General features: G+C 46.5%; 2 protein-coding genes across 2 annotated transcripts; one reads left to right on the top strand and one right to left on the bottom strand.

Moving 5' to 3' along the window:
- LOC135399830 (acetylcholinesterase-1-like) lies at positions 1 to 3,930 on the bottom strand. Its single transcript, XM_064631569.1, has 2 exons — positions 2,464 to 3,930; positions 1 to 598 (listed from the first exon to the last, which is right to left on the bottom strand). The coding sequence occupies exons 1-2, from the start codon at positions 3,915 to 3,917 to the stop codon at positions 457 to 459; spliced, it is 1,596 nt and encodes a 531-aa protein (XP_064487639.1). The 5' UTR covers positions 3,918 to 3,930; the 3' UTR covers positions 1 to 456.
- A 1,952-nt stretch (positions 3,931 to 5,882) lies between these two features.
- LOC135400940 (charged multivesicular body protein 1b-like) lies at positions 5,883 to 10,698 on the top strand. The gene is made up of 6 exons (XM_064632965.1): positions 5,883 to 6,105; positions 6,295 to 6,392; positions 8,105 to 8,320; positions 8,400 to 8,551; positions 9,575 to 9,650; positions 10,399 to 10,698. Exons 1-6 carry the CDS (start codon positions 6,087 to 6,089, stop codon positions 10,438 to 10,440), a joined length of 603 nt encoding a protein of 200 aa, XP_064489035.1. The 5' UTR covers positions 5,883 to 6,086; the 3' UTR covers positions 10,441 to 10,698.
- The last annotated feature ends 76 nt before the right edge of the window (positions 10,699 to 10,774 follow it).

Genomic DNA, 10,774 nt, shown 5'->3' with positions numbered 1-10,774 from the left:
CGGTAGCTTCCCTCCCAAGCGCACACAAGTGACACCGGAAATACTACTGTCCTGTGTGTCGCTAACAGAGAACCCTTCCACTCCTCCGAAACACGACACGAGTGAACTCACCCGCTTCCAGCGGCAGCTATATAGGTTGTCGCACCGAAGAAAAAGTACGCCGCTCGCGTGTTCCGTAAAATTTTGTCCCAACCTGTACTATACAACGACGCAAGAGATGAAGCAGTGATTATGGAATGACGGTTCTTTTTTTCGCAGTCAAGTGATGAACATGGATGGGATTCGATTCTATATACTCAACGAGTATCATTGTGTGAGACAGTCAAAATAACAGCACACGTCTCTAACGCAATTAGATTACTTTGCAAATACTAGTGCCTTCATCCCTGAGTTTTAATGGCGTGCTGCGACGAGTTGGCGAAATATCCACTCTGGCAGTTGTATATAGGAGTCAGCCTAGAAAATCTTTCTCCATAAGTCGCAATTCCTTTTGTTAAGATGGCATTGCAGTCTGACGCTGCCGTGCTTGAATAATGCGTACGGATGACCCCTGGAACCGTAGGGACGCCAAGCTGCGGCATGCGGAAGTTCTGGTACACTGGAACGAACAAATATAGATGATAAATAGTCCATATAAAAGATTATAACACGTGCTGTTGCGATAGATCAAATATTATCACTTTCGGTGAACGACTGTAACATATCAGACACAATGGGCTGTCCATTATTACTGGCTATCGACACCAAGCGGCAAGACATTGTCCATGTTAAAGAGCCTGAGCTACAGACAGCGACAACAGAAACTATAGGACTACGGTAGTCTGTCTCTGCGGCAGGGGAGGGATAAAGGTTGGAGAAATCACGTGAGGAGATGTCTGTCCACCAGTGATTTTTCCAGACCCCCCTTACGCCCCCCTAACACCCTCCCAAATGTTCAGTGACACCCCCTAACTTTGTCACCTGCTTACCCCCTACAGTGGGTGCCCTTGCGATTTCAGCTTGAGGCACATGTCGGCAATGATATGTTAAGCTGTAATGATGTAACTATAATAATGACCCCCTCCCCAATTTTCCCCGACACCCCTCCGTGCTTGGGATTCTGAACCACTGCTGTCCACTCACAAGGCATCAAGAAGGGGTACTCGTAGACCGGCATGATTCCAGAGAAGAAACTACGTGCGCCCCACCTTGAAATGTTACCCCCTTATTTGGGAGCAGAGCCGTAGGGATGGGGGGGGGGGGGGAGGGACAGCCGCCGCGGGCGCCCTCGCTAGAGGGGCGCCGAGCGGTGGGCCTTGGCATGTTGTTTGTATAAAGCGGCAATGAAGATAATTTGACTTTGCGATATTGGCAGTGCGACTGAGCAGTTTGTTGAGTTTCCTTGCGCTGTTGAGTTTTCTTTGTTTACAGAGCTTCAGACGGCAGTGAGAAATGGGGGGGGGGGGGGCGCTTCACGTTTACCCTGTCCCGGGCGCAAACTTGCCTCGCGACGGCTCTGTTTGGGAGAGGGACCAACGGAGTCGCTCCACGGGCACTAGGGGAGAGAGGGAAACTGTGGAGTGCGCAGATAGCTCACGTACTTTCATAGCACACAACGGGAGAGGGAAAATGAGGGGAGAAAGTGCTAAGGGGAAAGTCACTAGAAGAAGGTCGCAGTAACAAGGTGGACGAAAGTGAAAGGAACCGCAAAGCAAGCGCATGCAGCTCACACGCTTGTTCCTTATAAATACCTCGCAACACAGCACACACGTGAAAAATATAGCTCTAAAAATTGGGAAAATTGCAATACAATCGGTCGAGGCGACGCCTGATGTGAAACTACCCTCATGCAACACTGGCGCCCATGTAATGCAGCATTCTTTTTCCACGCGGGAGGGGGCGGCGCCGTTGACAACACATCGTTAGACCCAGTACATGAGATGTAGTTTCGCTGCCGTACATGACGGGCAACGCGTAGATGGTGTCTACTTCGGCACAGTGTTGCCAGGAGCGCCGCCAGGATTTTTTCCAAGGGGGGGGGGGAGGGCTGAATGTTTGGGGTGGTCGTGCGGCAACTGCCCCCGCAACTACATTGTCTTGGCTCAAAAACCCTACAGTACTGGAAGCCAGGGGGGCAACGCACCCCCTTGCCCCCCCCCCCCCCCCCGTCCATGAGTGTTGCCCGCAACTTTTAATTTTGAGTTTCAATCAAACTGTCAGTGTAATTGGAACAAACGTTATGACGTTACATTCCTGAGGCCTTACGCTATTGGACTCATTTGATGAGATTGACTCCCTGCAGCATTGAATAATAGAAACAGAAGCAATGCTAAGGCGTTTTTCCGCTGTACCCACAGCTCAGGCTTTCTTAGTATAGATTTTGTCCATCAGCTTACTCGCGTGTATGCAATCTTATCAGACAAGACATTGCTTCACAGCGATACGAATCCAGACGAAGACAGAGGAAGCAAACATCACACGTACCCAGTACGGGCAAAGCTCGTCCACGCGTTCATGACAGTTTCACTCATCCTGGTATCATCAGCGGAATAGCCTCTTTGATTGTAGCGTACGGGAAGACCGAAGACAAATGGTATCTCCTCGGTGTGGGTGACACCAAACGCTTCAGGCCAGAAACTGACTGAAGGACGATGGGCGAACTGGTAGCCGTACACGTTGCGGAGATGAGCACTGAAACTTTCCGCAGCGAACACTGTTGGACAGTCGAGCAGAAAGTTCCCTGCGGAGTCGGTCATTGCTTTGAAGACAGCCGACGAATCAGACGGCTCGACGTCGTCCAGGTAGTGTTTTATAATGCTCTGGACTACGGCAGGCGGGAACTGATGGAATACGTTCGAAATAAACGTCCTCGCTTGGTTTAGGTCCATCCCTTGTGCAGTCCAGTTAGAAGGCACCCCTTCGGGAATCAAGGTATAGAAAGCGATGGTGCCTTCGTCAGAATTACTGCCCACCATGATATCTACCGGAAGCATGCGGCCTTCTTTGATTGCTTGCGTTGGATTAGTAGGAACCAGTGCATCCCCGTACGAAGGCATAAACGTAAATAAATGAATGGGAAACAGTGAAAGCTCTGCCTTCAAAATATCCTCAGCTGGAAGTTCTTGTAAGCACCGCACGATCGCTTGGTCCATCTGAGTGGTGCCGTTGTTCTGAACGCAACCCACACTCTTTGCGAGTCTCATGGATCTGTCTAACGCGCCATGATTTTCCCATGGAAGCGCCCAGTAAGGTGTACCGCTTTGCATAATGATCCTGTTGAATATGCCTCTGTTGAGAGGAGAAACCGCGTGAATCCCAACGGACACGCCTCCGACGCTTTCACCGAATATGGTTATTCTCGACGGGTCTCCACCAAATGCTGCTATGTTTCTTTTTACCCACTGCAGAGCTAGATGTTGGTCCCATAAGCCCATGTTGCCAGGTACGTCTGGTATTCCTCCGTTGAGAAAGCCAAGAGAGCCTAACCTGTAGTTCATGGAGACGACGGCCACCCGACCGTACGACGACAGCGTTTCGCCGCTGTACATATCCAAGTCAGTCGATCCCATTCGAAACGAGCCGCCGTGTATCCAGACCATAACTGGTAGAAGGCCCTTCTTTTCCTGGGGGACCCAAACGTTCAAGTAGAGACAGTCCTCAACGCTATGTCTTTCGTCGTTCTGCCACGGAACGCGGGGAAAATTTCCTTTCCTCTGGAAACAGGCGGGTGGAAGCTGAGAAGCATTCCAGACTTCCGACCAGGGTTGTTTAGGAACGGGCTTCTTGAAACGCAACTTCCCGATTGGAGGCTCTGCGTATGGGATACCCAGAAATGCCTCTACACAGGGAAGACCATGGCAGGATCGTACGCCGCGGACTGATCCCTGTGTTGTTGTGACCATGGTTGGACTTCCGTCGGCATTTGTGACAAAAATCATCGGTACCAGGAGCCAACCTGAAAGAGAAACGGGTAATCGAAACGTTTAGAAGGCCCTACGTGCCTACTAAATGGCTAAACGTCTTCTCTGGGCTTCCAAAATTTAAGGCAGCGTAAAAAAGTGCAACGGCTAGCAGAAGCAGAGGCTGAATTCTCTACGCACCTACGACTTGTCCGGGAGCCTTCATGTTGTCGTACCATTCTCGATGAGCAGAGGGCTTTTTATAGATCACATTCCATTAACAACGACGAGAGAAATAAGATAATAAAAAACGCGAAAGTACATGATGTATGGTAATGTTAAGTGCAATCAGCTCCATAATATCCGTCTCGTGTATCCACAAACGGTTGTGTCACATTCGTGTTTTCCTCGGTAATGAGTCTTGGGGCGCTTCAAGGACAGACACATCATATAGACACTTGATGCTTTCTTGATGCTTGACCTTTCTTTAGAAAGAAAAGAAAAGAAACATCTATGTTTTCATGCCTCCATAAACGGGGTACAGATAACTCCGACCAGAGAAAATATAAAATGACGCTTTGACATGTCTCATTGCTCAAGCATGAAGGGGAATTAAAGATAAGCGCTGAACACCAAAGACAGGGTCACCTGCACGGCTGGTCGTTTTCAATAGGATGTTTCTTTTGTATCATATCGCAATTCTGCTGGTACCATTAGCACCGTGGTTAAGCGGCTACGTTCATGACTTGGAGACAAAGCTTAATTAACTACAAGCCCCTAATAAACATCCATGAATTACAACAAAAAATTGAGTGTTGAATTTCTTTAAGAAAGATTATGAGAATTGATTATGCGCTAATAACATGCGACATTGTATCCTACTGTGGCACCGACCAGAAGCCGGATCCTGCTTTCAGCTTCAGGACGATAAACGTTTTGCTGAATTAGAACAATAATTTGATGAAGCTCATGCGCAGATTACATATTCAAGAATACCGAGCGCTCAGTATTCTGGTTGACATGTACACAAACAAGCACAAGTTGTGCATTACATATTCAATTCTCTTGCATATAGTCTATCTGTCGCATATTGATTGATTCAATAAGGCACGCAGGGCGGACACAACGAGTCTTCATCTCAAGACCCCTTACAGCTTCATGATGCTCCTTCTCTGGCGGTGGTACCTCTGGGTAGTGTCTCGAATGGTAGCTGCTATAGCTCGCCTGGAGCGAAGGGTCAACACGAATGAGGATGGTCAAGCGGCAGGTTTGCGTTGATAGGTCACAGTACGGTGCGGCGACGATGCAACCATATTTCAGTTGTTCATGCAGAAGACGTGCGTGGGCCAACACAGCGTCAAACAGGTCAAACGGTCGGTACCGGAGCGTGTAGCTCGTGAACGTGCCGCTATATATGAGTGCAAGAGGAGTATATACTGCTGTGGAGTATGAGGTTACGCGAGACACTGGGCGTAGATGCGTGCCGAACACTTCTGGCCGGCGGCTCGCACAAAAGAGTTTGCGAGCCACAAACACTTTTGCCGCCGTAGTGCGTCCAGGTAGTGGCGTCACTATAGGGTGGTGCGGTCCGCACCGGGTGATCAGGGTGATACGACAGAAGGGGGTGACGTGCTGCACCAGTATCGCCGTCTCCTCTCTTTTTCGGTAGCGAGGTGACGCCAAAAACAGCATAAGAAGCCCTCGGCGGGCATGTCATTTTTTTCTGCGTACTATATGATAACCGTGTATTCATATGTATTGTATGATTGATTGTATTGATATGATTGATATGCATTTACCGTATATCGTCTCGGATGGAAAGGAACACATTATTGCGGGGGGGGGACGGTGATCTCGCACCGGGTGACGCATACCCTAGTGACGCCACTGCATCCAGGTGGCCCAGGTGCGTCCGTAAAAAGCCGCACCGCAACCGCCGTAGAGAGCGGTGGTGGTACATGGGCTGTATTTGTCAGAAAACGGAACGTACCGCCAGCATCGCTAGGCAACATTGTGCGTGACTCACAGCTGAATGAGCTGCTTTATGTTCGTGTGATAGCTTGTGTTATTGTTTTGTAATCTCAAAATTTGTATTCCCCAGAGGGGTCCAATGTGATTTGCTGTGTTTAGCTACTGAATAAAAGCCAAATAATCCGGTTGTTACATCACCCCAGTACGTCATAACACCGTAATTGGAAGACAGTCGAAATGACATCGGCGATGGAAAGTATCCTTTTTTTCGCATAGTTCCCTGTGTAACTGGTTTTATCAGTAGAACATTAACTCAATGTCAGTGCAGTGTTATTGATTGATTGTGAATTAGTTTAAAGCTGCATTTGTTTCGGGCTGGATCTTACCAGTGTTACGTTCCAGCAATTTCTTCTTTGATGTAGTAGATTCCTTAACAAATGTTTAGAGCACCTGTTTAACCTGAAATTCGCTGCGAAGGAACTAGAACGCAATGCTAAAAAATGCGAGAAAGAAGAAAAGGTAGAGAAAACAAAGCTGAAAAAGGTGAGTACAGTCCTGCAGTACAGAGAGTGGTGCAAACATATGTAACAGGCAGGACTACTTCGAAATATCTGCAGCTGTTTCGCGGTATACGTGCTATGTTTGCAGCTCTTTATTCTCAAACAAGCAAGGGAACAACGAAAGAGGTTGATGCAACTTGGGCACGTGCTAAAGTATCACCATGATCAAGTACAACTTAGAATCAGGGTGACTCGCTCATTGTACAGACTCCGCCACAAAACAACACGTTTTGTCTTGCCAGGCTCAAAACTTTGTGAACCGGGAGCAGCTTCTACAAAGTATAATTGTAGTGTTTGCAGACCAACGGCATGGCCGGGTGGCTTAAGGCGTCCCGCTTCATTGATGGTAGCCAAGGTCGTGCTGAGGGCTGGGAAGTGGTAGGTTCGAATCCTACCACTGGCTGTGTTGTCAGAGGTTTTCCCTGGGTTTCCTTTTCCAGACGAATGTCAGCACAGTTCCCCTCGAAAGTCGGCCCAGGATGCATACCAATCCCCCTGTCAGCCACTCCTTTCTGCTGCCCTCTCTCCATGTGTTCACATCTGTACGCCGCTCATAGCCACAGTCGCTTTGCGGCGCTAACACGGATGCTAACACGGATGCTAACACGGCGCTAACACGGATTAAAAAAGTGTTTGCAGACACCACTATTGTCCACGAATCAAACAAAAGAAACCTAATCTCACCTGGTTTGCTCAGTTGGATATCTTATGCCTGCTTGACGTTCATCTTGCAGCAACAGGCTCCCATGATTGCAGGTTCAATCGATGGCAGCAATTTACTGATATTATACAAGTTGCATAGGGGCTGGTCACACAGCAGCAGCTTTCCTTGGGCAGACAGTACATCTTGCCCAGAACAGTGAGGTAGCACGGATCACATTGTTGCTAAAGGGCAGCAATGGGATAACAGAGCAAAACTCTCTATTGCAAAAGCATGTCGATGTTTCAGCGTGGCTGAAGGTGGTCATTTCGACCAGGGAACAGGAATACAAGTTTTGAACGAGGAAAACTCCCTGTGAATTCCAAACGCTTGCGGGAAAGATACCTTCAGGTAGTGGTGGCCAGCGATACCAACAAGAAACCTTATTAGGACGAAATATTAAAGGTAAACGATAAACGTAAAGTACGGTTCTTTGCATCGATGTGAAGCTGCATTGAAAGTTTTACAGCTAAGAGGGTAATAGCGGAGAAAATGGGCACCATGAATACCGAAATACATGCAGCTCTGACATCACAGCCTTCACCGCTGTCAGCACGAGAAGTCACGTGCTTACGGCTGCAAATGGGGATGAATACAGCTCTGAGCTCTGTAACGTCTGCGCTTTGCTGGGGAGCATGTTTGAGGGCTTATATCTAGCTAAGTACATCACATAGAAGAATAGTACTTTTTTGTCAGTATTCTGGCCTGCAGTAAAATGTGTCCACGATGTAATGAACCACATCTATGAAAGTGTTCCAACCCCTTTAAGCAAATAATTAGAATTTCAAGTCTCTCCTCATGTGTGCACCACAACAACAACTTTAAATCTACTAGCCCCCCCCTTTGTAGTTGGAGCACCCCGTGGAGCATAGCATTTTTATGGATTGCTACACTGAACTCGTTTTATCTGGTTACTCAGATATTTGACAGTGATATTTATATCGCTTTTCCTAACATGTCCTACTTGTACACCATTTGCATTTTCATGAATACAGGCCATCCAGAAAAATAACCTGGAAGGAGCTCGAATTCACGCAGAAAATTCAATTCGACAAAAGAACCAGGCGTTGAATTATCTGCGCATGGCCTCTCGAATTGACGCGGTTGCAAGTCGAGTGCAGACAGCAGTCACCACGAAGAAGGTGACCACATCAATGGCAGGAGTGGTGAAAGCTATGGATGCGGCTATGAAGAGTATGAACCTGGAAAAGGTGAGGACTCCCACCAATGTTTCTTGTGAATGTTCCAACACGTACCGACCGACTCAAATGTTTTCGGCACACCTTGCAGATCTCGGGTCTCATGGACAAATTTGAGAAGCAGTTTGAGGACCTTGACGTTCAGTCGACATGTATGGAGAACAGTATGAGCTCGACGACGACTGTTACCGCACCTCAGCACCAGATTGAGGGACTTATGCAGCAAGTAGCAGATGAAGCTGGGTGAGCAGCCATTATCTGAAATGGTTGAGGGACTGCACATGTGGTAACCAAACCAAAGTATATGGGGAGTACAGGGGCAACTGGTGACACATTAGTGATACGTCCATAGTCGAGAAGGGATTAAGTAAACAGATTTGAGTCTTTAGAACTATAGATTGCAGCATCCTGGATGACCTAACTGCAGTACGAACCAAACAGTTGTCATAGTAGACGCATAAAGCCAAATTGTCATCGTAACCATTCTCATGGGCAGCATTCTTTTTTTGTATCTGTAGATTATTTTTCATTCTGGGCAGACAGCCAAAAAGATTTCCTTTCCTATCTATTCTAACTTTCCTATCATCCATCATTAACCCTTTGAAGGGTTGGCAAAAATTACAGCTGCGTGCCAAAATGGGTAAGGCTTCCTAAACAACGTACACACCTGATTACTTGTGGAAAGTTATTTAAAGAGTATTCCTACGAGTATTCCGTAAGGCTTTGATAGTCATATCGCTTATATTTGCACTCTGGTTATGTATAACAGAACCTGTTTTGTGTTTTTCTACTTGTCTGTAAAGGTCCGCGAGAGTGTGGTACTGCACGTCTGTACACAGAGGCCTTAGTGTTAGTCGGTGCATATGAATTTGGTGTCCTGAAGTAGCTGAGCATGCCGCCATCTGCGGTACGGGCGATGCTCACCCTCCAGCGATATTACCAGTACGCTTGTAAAAATAGCCCACAGATGGCGCCACAGTTCCCCAGAGAAGCCCCAAGCAGCCAAACTTCACTATAAAGAGAGGGGGCACCCGTACCCTTCAAAGGGTTAAAACCACTGGTCATTTGGATCTTGATCGTATTAGTGGAACCTCAGCTGTAATAGACCACATTAAACTCAATGACTGAAGAAGTATGTCCAGTAGATAGATAGATAGATGTCTGATAGAAGAGGACAGTCAGTCGTGTGGGCAATGTGTAGGTATAATGGGCTCTTGCAGCACTAAACTACACCACAATGCATTATTTATATTTGTTGCATTCCAGGCTGGAGCTAAACATGGAGCTTCCTCAAGGAGTAAACAGCACAATTGGACAGTCTACAGCAGCTTCTGTAGAACAGGTGAGAATTTTTCAGTCCTCTCTGGTTTTATTTGATTGACCTTCCATTATGCGCAATAAGTGAAACTTGTCACGAGTGTCTGCTCTACTACCATTTTTGAAAGGGGAAATGAGGTACATGTAGTAATTAAGTAATTACGTTTAGGAGCATCTCAGTGTGCTCTACGCATTTACTTACGACATTTATAGCGTACCTCATGGAAAATCCTCTATGAGCATGTGCTCAACATGAAAAACTTTCTGTTACTCTTCTTCGTGACTCATGAGGGATGCCATACACTTCTAGAGATAAACTTTGATGAGGGTCACACAATAGTTTAGAGATATTGGTAAAGAGACCTAATTGTACTGTAGCCTGGGCCTGAACCTAGGTAAAAGGTTCCTTTAGGCTTGTTTCTGTCTGTGCCTTTGTTGGGGTAGAGTATCGCCCCTGGGGAAGAAACTCCCCATTCCTCATCTTAAAAATAAAGTTGTTGTTGTTGTTGTGCCTTTGTCAAGAGTTTTAGCACTTTTATATTTCATAATTCCTATTGTTTTAATTTGAAGGATTGATGAAACAAGACACATTTCATGGAATTCAGAAAACGTAATAGTGAAATGCGTTTCAGCAATGACATTTGTAATTAGAGGCTAGACCTAGGCTTTAGGACCTGAACCCATCTAGCCATGCAAACATTCGCAATTAGATTTTACTTTCCTACATAACTTGCTCCATGGAAGTGGTTCTACAACTGCTCTTTCTTTAACAGGATGAACTCACACAACGTTTGGCAAAGCTGAGGCAGATGTGAGACATTGGGTGATTCACGAAACGTATTTCTACGACATGAAAGGACCTCACTGTGCATCAGCTCTAGTTTTTGTACATAAAATGTGCTTATAATCGAGCGCTATTGCTTACTTAATTTGTATTATAACTAAGCTTTCCTGTATAAAGTAACTATGCAGTCACAATTCTTACGCTCCATATTTTTGTGTTATAGATTGCTCTTTACTGTTTCTAAGTTGTCAGCTGAAAAATAAAGGTTGAATGTTGGCATAAACAAGCACGTGGGTTTGTACTGTCATATGTATTCCACCTGTGAACAGCTTGGTTGTGTGTTTATGTACTAACAGTACTGCTGT

Source organism: Ornithodoros turicata, chromosome 7 (assembly GCF_037126465.1).
Source record: "Ornithodoros turicata isolate Travis chromosome 7, ASM3712646v1, whole genome shotgun sequence".
NCBI classification, from domain to species: Eukaryota; Metazoa; Arthropoda; class Arachnida; order Ixodida; family Argasidae; genus Ornithodoros; species Ornithodoros turicata.
The sequence above is the reverse complement of the archived record's forward strand: the minus strand, read 5'-3'. Positions and strand labels throughout refer to the sequence as shown.

Coding starts and splice junctions, on each gene's coding strand:
- LOC135399830 (XM_064631569.1), bottom strand. CDS start 3,917: ATGATTTTTGTCACAAATGCCGACGGAAGTCCAACCATGGTCACAACA. Junction 599..2,463: donor ACGAGCTTTGCCCGTACTGG/GTACGTGTGATG, acceptor TGTTCGTTCCAG/TGTACCAGAACTTCCGCATG.
- LOC135400940 (XM_064632965.1), top strand. Junction 6,393..8,104: donor AGAAAACAAAGCTGAAAAAG/GTGAGTACAGTC, acceptor TCATGAATACAG/GCCATCCAGAAAAATAACCT. Junction 8,552..9,574: donor CAAGTAGCAGATGAAGCTGG/GTGAGCAGCCAT, acceptor GTTGCATTCCAG/GCTGGAGCTAAACATGGAGC.